The sequence below is a fragment of the Podarcis erhardii genome (assembly GCF_964252035.2).
Source record: "Podarcis erhardii genome assembly, chromosome: 6".
NCBI lineage: Eukaryota > Metazoa > Chordata > Lepidosauria > Squamata > Lacertidae > Podarcis > Podarcis erhardii.
In genome coordinates, this window is record NC_138510.1 from 49,699,655 (window position 1) to 49,716,317 (window position 16,663).

Sequence of the window (16,663 nt, forward strand, 5' to 3'; positions counted from 1 at the left end):
TTCACCCACTTTGGAGAGATCCTACCGGAGCTCTTCACAATCTCTGTTTGCTTTGTTTTAACCACCCTAAACAATTTGGTATTGTCAGCAGGTTTCCTCACTGCTCCTGAACTCTAGGTCATTTATGGACAAGTTTAAAAGCACAGGTTCCAGTGGTGATGCTTGGGAGCCTCTGCTTTCTACGTCCCTCCATTAAGAGAAGGGTCTGTTTATCCATACTCTCTGCTTCATGTTTCTTAACCAGTTACTGATCCTCTCTTATTCCACGACTGCTAAGCTCAGGATTCTGTGGTGAGATGAAGTACTTTGTCAAAAGTTTTCTGAGAGTCTGTCTCTATGCCTGTTGACATTATTGAAGAACTCTGATAGGTTATTAAGGCAGGACTTTCTCTTGTGGAAGCCATGCTGGTTCGGCTTCAGCAAGGGTCTTTCTTCTGTATGGTTGGTAATTTTGTATAACAATGTTTTCTACCAGTTTCCCCAGATGTTGAGCGAACCAATCTAAATACCTTATGAAAAATGGATGTTACATTGGTCACTTTCCAGTTCGCAGGTGTGGAGACTGATCTTAGGGGCAAGTTAGTGTTTTTGTTATAAAGTCAGCAGTTTCACATTTGAGTTCTTTAAGAACTCTCAAGTGATGGCTACCTGGATGCAGTGATTTGTCAGCTTTTATTTTGTCAAAAAGACATTGAACGTCATCTCTTGACATCACTATTTGCCTCAGTTTCTCAGACTCCCTTGCTGTGAAAATTAGGCACAGGCATGTGCCTTATAAGTGAAGACAAATACAAAGAATTAATTCGGCTTACTTCATAAAGTTCACTTAGGATAGTGGTTGATCCACCATTCAGAACAGATGGGAATCAACTTTACCCCAAGTATCTAAGTGGAGATGGCTAATTTAATGAGGTTGTGCTTAGAGACTGGGGCAAATGTTCCACAACCCCATGAAGTATTATGAAATCAATATTTGCCTTCATATCACAGGGCTGATGAGTCTCCTCTTGAGCTAAAATCAATGATCCAATGCAATGACTAGATGTTAACTGAGGTCAAGCAGTATAAATGAAAAGCTCTGCAAGGCTCATCACCAAGTTGGTAAAATTGTTAGGTGCACTGATTTGTTAAATAAAGCATCAAATTATTCTGAGAGAAATGGTGTACACTTGTGTGTGCACATGTGTGCTTGTGCTTATTTCACATTTGTTCCAGTTATTCATTTTCTGAAACATCTTGCATACTATGGAGCTTCAGCCAAGAGTATGAATTCTTCATTAGTATGTAGAATGGAAAGGCCATCAGCTTTGGAGGCAGGGTGTCAAAGCAGGGTGAACTATTGTTATTTTTTAATTGCTTTAAAATTTAAATATGCTTTTATTTTTATTCTAAGTTTCTGTTACCTTGTGAATAGCAGGAACCTATGCACTTATATTCAGTAGCAAGTCCCACTGAAACCTCTCAAGTAACTCTGTAATTCTATACACACTTAGCTGAGAGGATGAGGAATATTTGTGGACAGATATACATAGGACTGCTCTATTACATTTCAGTGGAAATTACTCTCAGGTACATATGGCTGCAGCCTTAATGTACACACACACACCACTAGCCTGCTTTAAAATGAAATCTGAGTTTAATGCAAATAAATACGTTAAATATTTACACTAATAATCTCAGAAAATTCTATTGATAACTTTCTGCGAAACACATTGAATTAAAGATTGAATAAGCAGGACAGGAGCGCAACAGAACTTTCTGATTTGGGATTCTCAGCAACTGGCATTCAGAGGCATATTGTCTCGACACTGAAGCTAGTACTCAGCCAACATGACTAATAGCCATTGATAGCCTTTTCATGGATTTGTCTAATCCACTTTTAAAGCCAACTGAGTAGATGGCCAGCTCATCTGGCATTTATTCCTATACCATGGAGGAAAACTGATTTGCCCAATAACCGCCAGCCCTTGCTTCTGGAAAGTTATCAATTTCAAAGGCAGTTTGCCAAGTGACAGGGAGAGTTGTGTTGTTTGGGGGAAAGAAACTTAAAACTCTTCTGTGCTCTCTGAACTAGTTTTACTCAGGATCCTAGCCTTAGCCTTCAAGCAAATCATCTGGCTTAGTCTGCTCTCATGTGGACAGGAAAAGCCAAACTAAAATCTGTGAGTTTCACAACAGATCCCCTTGTATCTAAATGGTAGGTACTGTATATATTCTGTAGTACATGTAGCCTCACAGTTTAGGGTTTTGGATTATACTCCTAGGTAGCATGAATCATTTATTTAATTGCAAACTAGTGCTTTAATTAATATCACATCAAAATGATATATGAACGATCAAACTTACTACTTCTTCATCAAAGCTACCAGACCTTTGCTCAAGTCATCATCAACCAAAGCACAGAAATAGCCTTCATATGTTCATGTGGGTTTTAATCCACGCATTGGTTGGCAAACTAATGTGCAGGGGGGAAACAAACAAGAATGAGGTTGGAACACAAACAAACACAAGTAGTCCCAACTGGGTAATTGAGGTCTTCCTGTTTATTGTTAGCTGGCCTTTGGGATACAGGAGAAACCTAAACTGCTGATGAGTTTCATTGCCATCAGAGGCATGGAAATTTCATGCTGCCCAACAATTTGGTCCAAAAAGGACATCATAAAGCAATGAGGAAGTTGAGTATGGCATTTTCAGTCCTCACCTAATCTTGGCACATACTTATTAGTATTATTCCTTTAAGGTTAGCATAGTGTTGAAGAAAGGAGACAGACTGCCTGCAAGCTCATAATTTTGAGGTATGAACACTCACTGTTTCCACAATCTCCTCCCTCCAACTTCTTTGACTGATCAATCTCACTGAGTTGGGGGTGTGGCTGGAACTGAAAACTAAGATTCATTCATGAAGGAAAGGATCCATTCAAAAAAGACTCCTCCTCTCCTCAGAGAGCACGGCCACATCAAGTGGGTAGAGAAAAACTCCAGACTTGTCATTTGATCATGGCTATACCTCTTCCTAGGTTCAAATCCAGCATACATCTTCATTCTGTATCTTCTTTGTAGCAATTAATAAGTGCACTGGAGAAAGAGAGAGATGTTGTTTTCTACATATATTGTTTTTCTGCTCCCATGGCCTGTTCATTTTAATCACTGAGCTTATTTTCTTGTCCTCCTGCAGATAATTGCTTTTGCCTCGCTTTTTTTCATTCTGGCATCCATAACAACCTTTTGCCTAGAGACGCACGAAGCCTTCATCATAGATGTTAACGTGACTGAAACGCTGGTGACGGGCAACACAACCGAGACCTTTGTGATGCGAAAGCTGGAGACGGAACCCATCCTCACCTATGTTGAGGGAGTCTGCGTCCTGTGGTTCACTCTGGAGTTCCTAGTGCGCATTGTTTGTTGCCCAGATAAATTGGTCTTCATCAAGAACCTTCTTAACATCATAGACTTTGTAGCCATCTTGCCCTTCTATTTGGAGGTGGGACTCAGCGGCTTATCATCCAAAGCTGCACGGGATGTGCTGGGCTTCCTGAGGGTAGTACGTTTTGTTCGGATCCTGCGGATCTTCAAGTTGACACGCCATTTTGTGGGGCTTCGGGTACTGGGCCATACACTTCGGGCCAGTACCAATGAGTTCCTCCTCCTTATCATCTTCCTGGCTCTGGGGGTTTTGATCTTTGCCACCATGATTTACTACGCTGAAAGGATTGGAGCCAAGCCATCTGATCCGAGTGGAAGTGAGCACACCCACTTTAAGAATATTCCCATTGGATTCTGGTGGGCAGTGGTGACCATGACCACATTGGGCTATGGCGACATGTACCCCAAAACCTGGTCGGGCATGCTGGTGGGGGCTCTTTGTGCACTGGCAGGGGTGCTTACCATTGCCATGCCTGTCCCAGTTATTGTCAACAATTTTGGAATGTATTATTCATTGGCAATGGCCAAGCAGAAGCTGCCAAAGAAGAAAAAGAAGCACATACCTCGCCCAGCGCCGCTTGACTCACCAACGTACTGCAAGTCAGAAGGCAACTCGCCCCGCAACAGCATTCAGAGTTATAACAGCCCTCCGGCAGCTGCAACGGCAGGGGTGATGGAGAGAAAAAGATCAGGTGAGGTGCAAGATCTTGGGCTGAACTAAAGCCAGAGAGAGAAAAATTGGTGGTAGGAGATTAGAAGCAGCTAAACACCTTGCAGAGACTAAACAGGTAGATTCTCCATCATGTATGTTCCTCCATTAGGCCACTCATATGATGCTGAATTCATAGTTAAAAGAGAGGTTGGCTTTGAACAATTCTCTCAGCACATCCCTCTATTAAATGTTCCCTTTTGTGTTTATGGATCAGGGTAACTGGATATGTTTAGCCAAAGCTTCTTACTTGGTCAACATGTCAGCATGGTCTCATTGGCAGGGAGTTGGTCTGCTTGGCAGGGGGTTGGACTCGATGGCCCTTGTGGTCTCTTCCAACTCTATGATTCTATGATTCTATGATTCATTGTACCAGCTAGATCTTGAGCCAAATTCTCTACTTTGATGTAAATGAGAAGTAGCTTTATTCAATGAATGACTTTGTTCTCAATATCTAATGGCTCCATGTAGCATCAAAATTAGCAAGTGTTTGCTGTGGGGGACAGAGATGCATTATGATCAATGATCAAAGACATTATGATACATTTTCACCAATGGCCTGCTTGCACTATTTATTTAATAAATTTATTTTATTAATTAGTTAAATTTCTATACTGCCCTTCATCTAAGGATCAGGGGGTGGTTTACAATATAAAAAAACAAAAATATGTAACATAGTAACAAACAAAAACAATAACCCTGCCCCCATAGTTTAAAAGGCCATAGATTATTTAATTAGCTGAAGGCCTGAGAAAAGATATGCATCAAAGTCGCCAGGTGAGCCTCCCTTGGGAGAGCACTCCACAAACAGGGAGCCACCACAGAAAAGGCCCATTCTCAACTGGAGAGGACACACAAAGAAGGGCTAATCTTCCAAGTGCCAAATCACAAACAGAAACCCCTGAGCTGCTGAAGAGAGTGAATCCTCAGCATAACTACTCTCATATCTCAGTGTCCAAAGCCACTCAGTATCATGTGAAACACAAGGGAAAAGTACCTTCCATGGATCACTGCAAGGGGCAGTGCTGGCATGCCTCTTTCAGGGGAGTTGTGCAAGCTTCTCCTTTGGACATTACTCCAAGGATGTTCTCCTTTTTGAACCTGTGGGGACCCTGATCTGGATCATGCCCTGATGGCAGGAGCAGGGGCAGAGGGGAGAGCTAAGCTGTTCCCTTTATGCTGTTTTCCCGTGGAAAATCACCCCCTCCCAGCTGCTATTTGTCCCCCCAAAGCTGCTATTTGCTGCTGTTAATAGTGCAGAAAGATTCCACAGAGAAACTGGGGGGTGGGGGTGGGAGGCATAACAATCCCCTGTTCATGGTACTTCCCATGACTGCTTTGAACCATGGGATTCAAATAGGTTAAGCAGTTTGTGCAGTTTGACCATGTAAAAGCAAAAGAAGATGCCACTTGACCTTTTCTGCAGCAACAAGTATTGATAAAGGGTGCTCTTCAGCACCCCAGAGTCAGCCAAGTAGTCCTTGATATATGTCATGCGTGTGGAAAGCTTGTGAACATGACAGGCAGGTGATTTGTTTCTGATTGTTGCAGTGCTTTCCCCTTTCAGCAGCTGGCACTTGTTGTTAAGTGAGGCATAGTTGCTGCCCAGGGCTGTGGCTCTCTAAGGGATTCCTCTTGCAGGCTCCTGTCTAGCAGTCGGGAGTGCGCTGGGACTGTGATGATCCTAAGTGTACAGCACCACTTAAAGGGGATGAGAGAAAGAGAGAGAGAGAGAGAGAGAGAGAGAGAGAGAGAGCTAGCTTTATTGTCCTTTGCCACAACAGAGGCAAGAATTTGCATGCAAGAGCCTTCCAGTAAATGAGTCCTAAAGAAACTGCCCATGCACATATCCACAGGCACGAATGGAACTCAGAAGAGCATTGATAACAGTAGAACTGGAGCATCTAACACCCGCTGAGGATCTGCCTTGAATGGATTCTCTCTAGATTTAGTAATAACAAAGGGCTTTCAGACACAGGTCTCAGGAGGATGTCCTTGGCTCACCCTCCACATCACTGCTAGCAGGAAGCCAGCCTTTCAATTTTCTTCTTAAGATTTCCCACCTTGTTAGTGGCCGGATAATGCTTTTAGGCTGGCCTGTCAAAGAGGTTCAATGGCAGGCTGATTGTAGCCATTTTCAAGTGCCAGTCTTGCCACCCAGATGAAGGAAGCTGTCTGGATATGCAAGCTCTGTTACTGGCAGGAAGTTGGACCAGGTATGACACAGCTAGCATAACTGGCACTAACTGGCCTTCTTGAGGAATCTAAGAACGTCAGAGCATGGCGGTTGAGCAGCTCACTTGGTTTCTTCAGACTGTGGCATTGGTATGAGGTAATGAGTAGCACACCTGTCTATGAACTGGAACAGGACTGTAGGGACGGAATGTAATCAGAGGCATCTCATACGAGGCTTATCAAGTACCTGATACAGAAAGCTGCTTGCAGGAGACTGCAGTTTCTGTAGAAACCATAGAGCCATTGCCATAGCAGTAACAATTGCTATCTTGGCAGGCAGTTTCTGCAAGCGCTCTCTCTTTCTGCAGAGTTATGGGGAGGAGTTTAATGTAGCACTCAGCAGCTTGTTCCATCAGTGCAAGCATTTATATTTGCCTAATGGAACCATCCGCCCTCTCCTCTCCTTGTGCCCTATTCTGGGGGTTCTAAACCCACAAACCAATTGGGGATGTGGGGCATGTGAGGGCAGAGAAGGGTGATGGGGAAGATGCCCCATTGTGCTAGTGGAAGCCATTGCATTATAGAGTCAAATCTTCCATATGCATTACATTTTCTATAGCATACAGTATTTGATAACAGTATTGGGGAGCATTTGGTATGGTATGTTTTGCAATGGCGAAAGAGCTGAATGCAGACCACCAATACCCCCAAATCTGAAAGACAAGAATTTGAGCCTAGATTGTATTGGAAGCATCCCAGGATCATGGCCAGACCATCCGATGGTATAAACTTGAAGGGAGATGGCGGGAGAAGAACGACTGCCTTGTCTCCCACAGCACTGAGGGACTTAAAGTACATGACTGAGTTGCAACTTGGTAGGTCTAACCTGTGCTGCCCATGTAGTCTCCACACTATGGCTGCTGCTTTAGCATCAAGAGAGCATTACCCTTCCCCACTCCCCTCCATACTGTGCAGCTGCCAGGTATGCCTCATCTTCTCCAAGGACCTTTGCCCTTGCGCTAATGTCCAGTTTGCATCTTCTCAGAGGCATTCTGTCAGCCACTGTGAGAACAGGATGCTGAACTAGATGGACCACTGGCCTGATCTAGCAGTCTCAGCTTATGTTCTTATGTCTACCTGCTTGCACAACAAAAACCTGTTTTTGTAATGGGACTTGTGGCTTCTCTTCTTCCCCTCCAACCCCTTGCACATATCCCCAAATCTGCACCAGAGCAGATTTTGTGGGAACCTGGGAGAGAAGTGCAGGGGAGAAAAGGAAGGAGAAGCCCTGCTGCAAGCATGGATGCGCTGGTTATGCTATGTTGGCTCTTTCAGTAGCATATGCCTAACATTTTCCAGCAAAGTGAAGATTTACTTCAGATTCACTGCCTCTTTTTTTCTCTACAGAACTCCTCAGTTTGCAAGGTGAAAGAAGAGCTGAGGGACAAAAACCTCCCTGCCCCAATTTATTGCATTTATATCCCATATTTTTCTCCAAGGAGCTTGAGGTGGTGTACATAGTTCTCCCTCAGTCAAATCCCACAGCAACGCTGTGAGATAGGTTGTGAGGCAATGAATGGCCCAAGGTCACCCAGTCAGCTTTATGGCTGAATGGGGATTTGAACCCTAGTCTCCCAGGTCCTAGTCCGACACTAACCACTAGGCCTGCCTGCCCATTGCTTCACACACTGTGGGGAGCGAACTCTCACTGAGCCTGCTTCTTTGCCAAGCAGGTACAGATCCAGTCTCCTCTCCCCCAAAACACTTACCTCTTTGCCTATTCTTTCTCCTTTCCAAGATACCAAGCAGAATGGTGATGCCAACGTGGTGCTGTCAGACGAGGAGCAGCCTCTTTCACCGCCTCACGAGGAGAACCAGCCCATGAGGCGCTCCAGTACCAGGGACAAAAACAAGAAAGCAGCTACCTGCTTTCTTCTGAGTGCTGGAGATTTCTCTTCCACTGCTGATGGTGGCATCCGGAAAGGTATGAAGGAGACCTAGAGGCAAGCGCCGGTGGATGGAGGGGAGGTTGTGGACAAAAGAAACATGAGGCAGGAATCCCAGCTGGGCTGCTTTGCAGTCTTTGTCACAGCTGAAAAGGGAAGAAAATACTGCTTTTTAAAGCCCACAGCCCTTCATGCTCTTTTCCTGCCTGTGATAGAGTTGCCAGGTTGGGACCTGGAAGACGTTTATGTAAGTCTCCCAGTGAAGCAGTAAACAAAGGTCGCATCCACCCCATATATTTAACCACTTTAGCAGTCACAGCTTACCTCCAAAAGCACCCTGGGAACTGTAATTTACTAAGTGTGCTGGGAATTGTAGCTTTGTGAGGGGTCTCCTCTCAGCACCCTTCATGAAATGCAGTTCCCAGGATGCCTTGGGTGGGGGGAGGCACATCTGTTAAAATATCCTAAGAGTGATTCAGAAAATGGCATGGATGTGACCAGGGCAGCCATGACATCTCCTTCCCTCTACCTTCTTGGTCCTGTCAACAACCCTCCTCTGACACCTGCTGTACGGTTGGGAAGAGGATGGAGGGCAAGATCAGGGAGGTAATGCATGAGAGAAGCTGTAGCTGCCTTGCCCCTCATGGCAACAAGAGATTTCAAGGCATATGAACACTCGGGCTGCAGCTCCGTTTGCCCACAAGAAGCAATACTCTCCTCTTACATTCAGGTAGCGCATCAGAACTATCTTTAATCAAAGCCACACCTGGTTTGTGCTTCTGTTCCATCTCCAACTATTTAGGCTATGTAACTCATGTCTTTGGAGCAGATTTGTCAAGGTGTTCAGGCTGGGTTTCATAACCTTCCACCTCACCTACTTTCTTTCAATTTTCATCAGACTTTGAGAGTGGCTGTATTTGATTTTACTCTTCTTCATTTCTTCATCCATCTGCCCCACCATATGTCTACACCAGAGTCCCTCCAGAGATGGTCCTTCACAGTTTCTTTCCTCATGGTTTGTTGCCCCTTGTTCTTCCTTGATGTCGCTTTAACTACTCTTTGTGCAATGCTTGCCTCTGTGTGCTTCCTCCTCTTTGACCGTAGGCTGTTATTTTGGTTAACAGCTATTTTACATGCTGAAGAGGCCCAAATAACGCCTATGTACTCTTACATTTGCATTGAAGTGTGAAAAAATATCAGGTTGCATGCAGCCTCCATCTCTGAGGGAATATAGAAACTGTTGGAGCTGTATAATGTCCTGAAAAACAAACAAATAAAATGAGGTGTCTGCTTGTAGGGCAGAGTATGTGGATGCATAGGTAGAAAGAAGAGAAACAGTGAAAATGGAGGAGAAATGAGACAATAGGGTGAGGACATTGAGAGAGATACATACACATAGGCAATAGTTCTGGAAAGTGAGTAGCTGCTTAACTGTGGTATCAAATTTCACATGGGGGGGTGTCCTTAGAATTGCTACATTAATCACAACATTTCCAGATCCACCAAGCGTCTCCATTTTCCAGGGACAGTCCAGGATTTACAGAAGCCACCCCGGTTTCTGATCTGATCCCAGAATATCTTGCTTCTCCTTAGAACGTCCCTATTTTCATAGGAGAAATGTTGGAGGGTATGGAGTTATCTAACCCCCAAGCCATCTGAAGGACACTTTCTTGCATCTGTCCCTTACATCTTTCTTTCAGATTTGCCTTTGTATAGAGACTCAGGTTAAATGCATTTCTCTGATTCCCTTCCACTTTATCTATTAAGTCCATCTACCTGTTTAGTTAACTTCCTCCAGTCTCTGCTCTATTTATGCCTGCCAGCCTTTATTCCAAATGGCTTTTTAATATCCCTTCTCAGCAATAAAGGCATATTTTTCTCTGATTTACAACTCTTGTCCTTGTTAATATCCTATGAGTTGAGAGCATTTGAGCTCTGATTTACACTAGCAAGCATAGGAGAACAGTGGGTAGATTTTAAAAAACGAGAAGCAGTTCACAGTAACTAGCCTGGGTAAGTTTATTGATTTCAATAACACCAGCAGTCAGCAGCTATTGGCAGTACTTTTAAGACAGACACAGTTGAGAAAACATAATCAAATAAGGCTGAGTCATTAGTATGAGCAGTTCTGCTGGCTCTGTGCCTCTTTGTTGAGAACTGAAAAGCAAGCCATAGCTCAAGGACAGGGAGCCTGTGGCCCTGTTCTAGTTGCTAGACTACAGCTCCCATCTTTCATGATCACTGGCCAAGTCCAACAACCACTGGGGCCCTCCACAACTTTCCCCTCCCTTCCCAGCCGCTTAGATTTGAAGCCTTGTCAACACGCAGAAGCAGTCACACTCTGGGGAATGGCTTCGACCAGCCAGCTAAGCCAGGTGTTGGTAGCCAATGGGTCTCAAACCCTTGGTAAGTTAGGGACTTCCTCTGCATGCGAAGAAATGCTCCAGCAGATGGAGTGGACAAGACCAATAGTGGATCCAATGGTCAGGGAAGCTGTATTTGCATGTGATATAGAGGCAAGTTGGGACTTGTCCACCTTGGAACATTGTTCATCTAGGACAGCGGTTCTCAACCTGTGGGTCCCCAGATGTTGTTGGACTACAACTCCCATCATCCCTGACCTCTGGCCAGATGTTGTTGGACTACAACTCCCATCATCCCTGAGCTCAACCCACAGGTTGAGAAAGGCTGATCTAGGAGAAGGAAACCTCTGACCCTAAACCTCCACTGCCTTGCAGATCATCTTTAAGAAAAGGCTAAGGAGCAAACCCTTCACAAATCTGGAGTGGGATCACCAGATACTGTTTCAGTATCTGCTCATCCCTGTCTCCAAATCTGCAGGTCAGCCTGTCCTGTTCCTGTCTGACCTATGAAGTTGACAGGGACCAGTATGGGGTGTGTAGCCTTCAGAGGTAGCATCCCACAGTGAACACTTGGACTTGTCCCAAGAGGAAAGGATAGGTGTCTGTCTCAGGAAACATCTAGCTGCATTCTCCAGTGCTCAACTGGGGACATGAGAAGCTGGTACTGGTGCCATCTACCTGCAAAGAAGTAGCAGAGGAGTTTCCATGCTTTCAGAGCATGGTGAGGTGAGCATCAACAAGGTTGCAACAATACTTTTATTTGGGACTGGTATCCAGACGGGGACTAAGAAGGGTATTTTGAGCAGGCTGTTTAGATCATGACATGTTTCTGTTGCTAGCTTATAACAGCCTAGTTGCCCCTACTCATCATCTGGAAAGGCCCTAACTATGGGATTTGTGGATTTTATATATTAACACACACACTCTCTCTCTCTCTATATATATACATATATAGAGAGAGAGAGAGTGAGAGAGAGAGAGAGAGTGAGTTATATATTAATTATATATTATATTTTAACTATATTTAAAATGCAGATGATCAAACCACATATGAGATATTTACATTTGATGTACAATGTAAATCACACCTTTGTTTCTGTGAGTGTAGTGGGTCTCTGTTGCAAGAAAGGATCATTTAAAAGCATACTGAGGGTCTTGGATTCAGTCCATGATGGGTCTCCTGTGCTTGTAAATAGTTCTGCAGAACCAGGAGTTATATTGGGTGCTGCTTCTTACAACAGCAGAAGACTGTGGGCTGCTATTGATTCTGGCAGTCCTCAGCTGAGCTCGATGGTGTATGTCTAAGTGCACATACATGGATGTGGAAGTGAGTAATTGATCATGAGGCAATGCAACTCATTTCATGTCTCTTTCTCCAGCATTAACGTATGCCCATAAATCTGTGTGCTTCTGTGCGATGAGTGCCTGCACGCCAAACCTATGAAGTATTGTGATACCAAAGAATGATCTCAGCTCCCTTCCTGGTGGCCCAGATCTCTTTGTGAAATGCCTTCACACAGTTCCCTGGCAACAAACAAAACCCATTTTTAACCACTTAGGGTGACTTCAACCAGCATCTGTGTGCATTGCTGGGAAAGCTGCCTGTCTAGTTAAGCTGCACTCATAGCAATTAGCAGAGCAAACAAAGCAACAACAAAAACACCTTCTCACAACCAACTATTGCTTGGCAAATTTTCTTATAGTTGTTTCAGAAGTAGCTCTGGATCATGTGCTTTTTTGATATCAGTTGCCTATGTCTGGACAGGAGTTTCACTTGCTCCTTCTTGACACAGATATCAAGAGAGAAAATGCAAATAAGTGCAGTCTGGTACAGTATAATTGTATTCCAACACCATACTGCTTTTTTGGTTCTGGCATTTCCAGGTCAATGCAGGTTGGTTGTGAATTGGAGTCATGGAATTATAGAATTGGAAGGGACCACGAGAGTCATCTAGTCCAACCCCCTGCAATGCAGGAATTTCAGCTAAAGCATCCATGTCAGAAGGCCACCCAACCTCTGCTTAAAAACCTCCAAGGAAGGAGAGTCCACCACCTCTCAAGGGAGTCTGTTCCACTGTGGAACAGCTCTTACTATCAACTTGAATCCATGGGTCCCTCAACCATTCCTCATAAGGCTTGGTTTCCAGACGCGTTATCATCTTGGTTGCCCTCCTCTGCACACATTCCAGCTTGTCAATGTCCTCCTTAAAGGGCGGTGCCCAGAACGGGACACAGTATTCCAGGTGTGGTCTATTACTTCCTTTGACTGGGACACTATACTTCTATTGATGCATCCTAGAATAGCATTCGTTTTTTGTTTTTTGTTTTTTTGCTACTGCTGCTGCATCACATTGTTGATTTGTGTTATGTTTGTTGTCTTCCAAGGCCCCTGGATCCCTTTCACATGTACTACTGGCAAGGTGTCCCTCATCTTGTATTTGTGCAGCTGGTTCTTCCTGCCTAAGTGCAGAACCTGACATTTGTCCCTATTAAAATTCATTTTGTTAGTTTTGTTAGTTTGATGGCATCCATTTCAAAACTAGGTCACACCATGGAAACAGCACAACTGCAAGCACAGTCTGAAGCAGGACTGGGAAACCTGTGGCCCTCCAGATGTTGTTGAACTACAACTCCCATCATCCCTGATTGTTGGCCATACTGGCTGAGGCTGATGGGAGTTGGAGTCCACAGCATCTAGAGGACCACAAATCCCCCACCCCTGGGTCCAAAAGCTTGTGGAGATATAACTATGACAGTGGCTGGTGTATGCCAGCATAAGTATACAATTTGAAGTGAGCCTATTTTTTCAAAAAAGGATAGCTGTCTTTTCAAAACACCTGCTCCATTTGCTTCCCACGCTAACAGTTTAGCTTATGAAAGCTGAACTTATGCCATGGAGAGCTATTGTTTGGACACAGCTTTAGGCACAAAAATTGAGCTGCCAACCTTTTATTCTGATTATTACTTCCCATCTATGCTGTGTAAAATGGAAATGCCTAAGAGGCTGGGCTCTGTCATGCTACGCATCCCCTCCTTCTACACCCTCCCTCTTCCCCCACTGGTCTCTTTGCCCATCCTCCTCTCCTGCCTACTCTCAAACAAACACACAAATATTGTACTGCTGGTACTTATTACCATTGCAAAGTACAGTACAGACACAAACAACCAGCAGGACACTTAAGGCTGCCACAGGGCAGACAGGTGAGAATGTGGCACAAGGGATGCCTCTGCTTTTGCTGCCTTGCAATGGTAGTCAAACCTGCTGCCCTCGTGATGCCTCTTAGCTATCTCATACAATCCTAGAGCTGGAAGGGAGCCTGAGGATCATATAGTCCAAGCTCTTGCAATGCAGGAATATGCAGCAGTCAGGGATTGAACCTGCAACCTTGGCATTGTTAGCAACATGCTCTAACCAATTGAGTTATCCTGTTATCTTGGACTGCAGCTCCCACCAACCTCAGTTAGCATGGACATGTTGGCTGTGGCTTATGGGAGCTTTAGTCCAAAGCATTTGGAGGGGACCACGTTGGTGCAGACTGATCAAGGATTTCTAGACGGCCTGAGCCAAAAGATTCCTCAGCTTCTGCTTTCTAGCTGCACACATCCCTTTAACATCAAATGGAAATCATTATCGGATGTGGCTGAGCTTCCTGTTTCTGAAACTTGAGGAAGGTGAAAGATAGAGACTTCCATCAGCCTGTAATTCCTGTGCTTTGGTAGCTCTGAATGAACTCTGCACTATGCCAGTGAATAATCCGCTCCTTACATCCGGCAGGATTGTCAGGCACTTGTTCCATAGGGGCATACTTGGCACTTGTGCAATTTTTAAAAATTAAGTGTATTCATTTACCTATTAAGCTTGCCATTCTCAACACTTTGTGAGTCATGCAGTAAATATGCTTAATACCGCACACTCTGTTCATTGGAGAGAAATAGGATTCAGCTGATCAGAGAAATGATACATGCTTCTTTGTCATCACTCTGGTGTATCTGAGAAGAATATCATTATTTGTAATCGGCTCAGCTGCATAGGACCCCGATGTGGAATAAGGCCAATTTTGCAAGTCGGAAGTCACACAAGCATGCATTTGAGGGATTGGGTGCACTACAGGTGATCAAATCCAAAGGAGGGTGTGGCATTTGGAACCTTAACAGTTATGCAGGTCAAGTTGCACTTGCTGAAATGCTATCAAGGTACACTCAGGGCTTTCTCACCCATTGGGCCAAAACGGTCCACCACAGGTGTGCACAAGAGTCCAATCTGATCAGATGTGGGAGCTGAAATAGCATCCTTGATTAATTTAATTTTAATATAATTGTAGGAGGTGTAGTTTGCCCAATCATATTTAAATAATCAACTGTCAGCTTTGTTAATTCCTTCTGTTTTGTTATGACACCACCATTTGGGATATTTTCAATAGGTTTTTTAAAGCACTACTGAGTTGAATCAGCAAATGTTTTTTTTACCCTTGCTGAAATTTGTTCTCTTTTTTATTAGTTCCTACATTTCCATCTTTTGCTCATCCAAAAGGAATGGCTTAACATCAAGGGCTGCATAAAACCCAAATAATCTATATACAGGAGCCTTATTCTGCTTCACATCTTATCACCCTCATTGCTCTTGTACACTGTGGGTCTCCTCTGTGACCAGTGGAGGTGGTACAGACTTCCAGCTCTTGATATGTAGATGCTTCTGTAGATGCCCAGTTGAGGCAAGGCATTTAGATCATGCTGCTTGCACTTTCATCTGGGTGCAGTAGCACAGAACTGATGCCCAAATGAACAATGCTGTGGACAACCCTGTGAATTGAAACATTTGGTAGCTGGTTAGCCAGAACTTTTTGCCATTTGGACATAACTCAGAAACATGGAAAGAAAAGGGTGCCGCTCAGTGAAAATCCCCTTGACCTTGGAACTTAAACAAAAATCAGTGCAACTTGAAGCTCCTGTCCAGTGCCCTGGGTTTTTTAATGCTGAACATGCATAAACAAATTCCTATGCACTTTTACACACCCTCATTTCTATTAGCTGCCTTCCTACCTGCCATACCTGTGAGTTGAAAAATAGTTTTTGAGCAAGTTGCGGGGCTGGGAGGTATCCAACTTTCAGTGGTATTCAACTAAGGTGTTCCATCAGTACAAAGATTTTCCCTTGTGCAATGGAACTTCTCTCCTCTTCCTCCTGCCCCATCCATAGTTCTGCACCGGAGGGTTTGGGGAACCCAAAACAGTTTTAGGAGACCTATGGAGGCAGTAGAGAGGGCAAAGTTCTGCTGCACAAGTAGAAATCCTTGTGCTGATGGGAGTCTTTCTTAGTGCTACTTTGGACAAAGTCCTTAGTTTCATTATGTCTTGTTTTTATATGGGCCAGTCTATTAACATAGCAAAAATGAAAATCCCCTGCTCCCTCAGAAGCTTACATTTCAGTGGTTAGGGAGGACAACAAAGGAAGCAGTCGGTTGTGTTTTGTTAGAGCACCTCTGCACAACTCACAATTCCCACCCCCAAAGTCCACCACAGACCTCCAGCTTTATACTGTGGCCTATTGGGTGCATAAAACACCTCTGCTTTTGCAGTCCCATACAGGCAATGAAAGCAGGGAGGAAGGGGGAACCTAGAAAGTTTATCAAAGCCCTGGTAGGCCAGCATACACAGTGGTGGTTTTGTGGTCTGACATTTTGTGGAGCTGGGCTGCTGCATATGTTCCTTGATAGGTTTTTGCCAACTTGTAGAAAATTGCTGCTTAGTCTCATTTAAATGCAGGCTTCCAGCTCCCCATAGATGAGTTGCAATTATCTGTTAATATAGCAGTCAAGGGTAAAATGAGGTGTGTGTGTCTGCCCTGAGGACTAGGGGTTTAGCACAGTCACAAGGAGCTTATTCGTTACTGATGAGACAGCTGTGGCCTTTGTCAGGCAGGACGTCCAATTAAATTACCCCAATGAGCCTTCTCCTTCACCATTCCACTTCTGTGCTTGTATGAGGTGCTTGCAGGAAACCTGGAAAGGACACTGGGATTGAAACGTATGTGGAAAATATTTTCATAGT

General features: G+C 44.3%; 1 protein-coding gene and 1 long non-coding RNA gene across 10 annotated transcripts in view; one reads left to right on the forward strand and one right to left on the reverse strand.

Annotated features, from left to right (window-relative positions):
• The window catches only part of LOC309344461, a 124,311-nt gene that overhangs the window by 13,255 nt on the left and 94,393 nt on the right, over nucleotides 1-16,663 (reverse strand). The window lies entirely within an intron of this gene.
• KCNC4 (potassium voltage-gated channel subfamily C member 4) overlaps nucleotides 1-16,663 on the forward strand; it is a 66,804-nt gene that overhangs the window by 6,762 nt on the left and 43,379 nt on the right. For all 9 annotated transcript variants that reach the window (XM_081866825.1, XM_081866827.1, XM_081866828.1 and 6 more), the window contains exons 2-3: nucleotides 3,176-4,115; nucleotides 8,106-8,291. In XM_081866825.1, coding sequence (XP_081722951.1) covers nucleotides 3,176-4,115; nucleotides 8,106-8,291 — 1,126 coding nt within the window. The remainder of the gene's footprint in view (nucleotides 1-3,175; nucleotides 4,116-8,105; nucleotides 8,292-16,663) is intronic.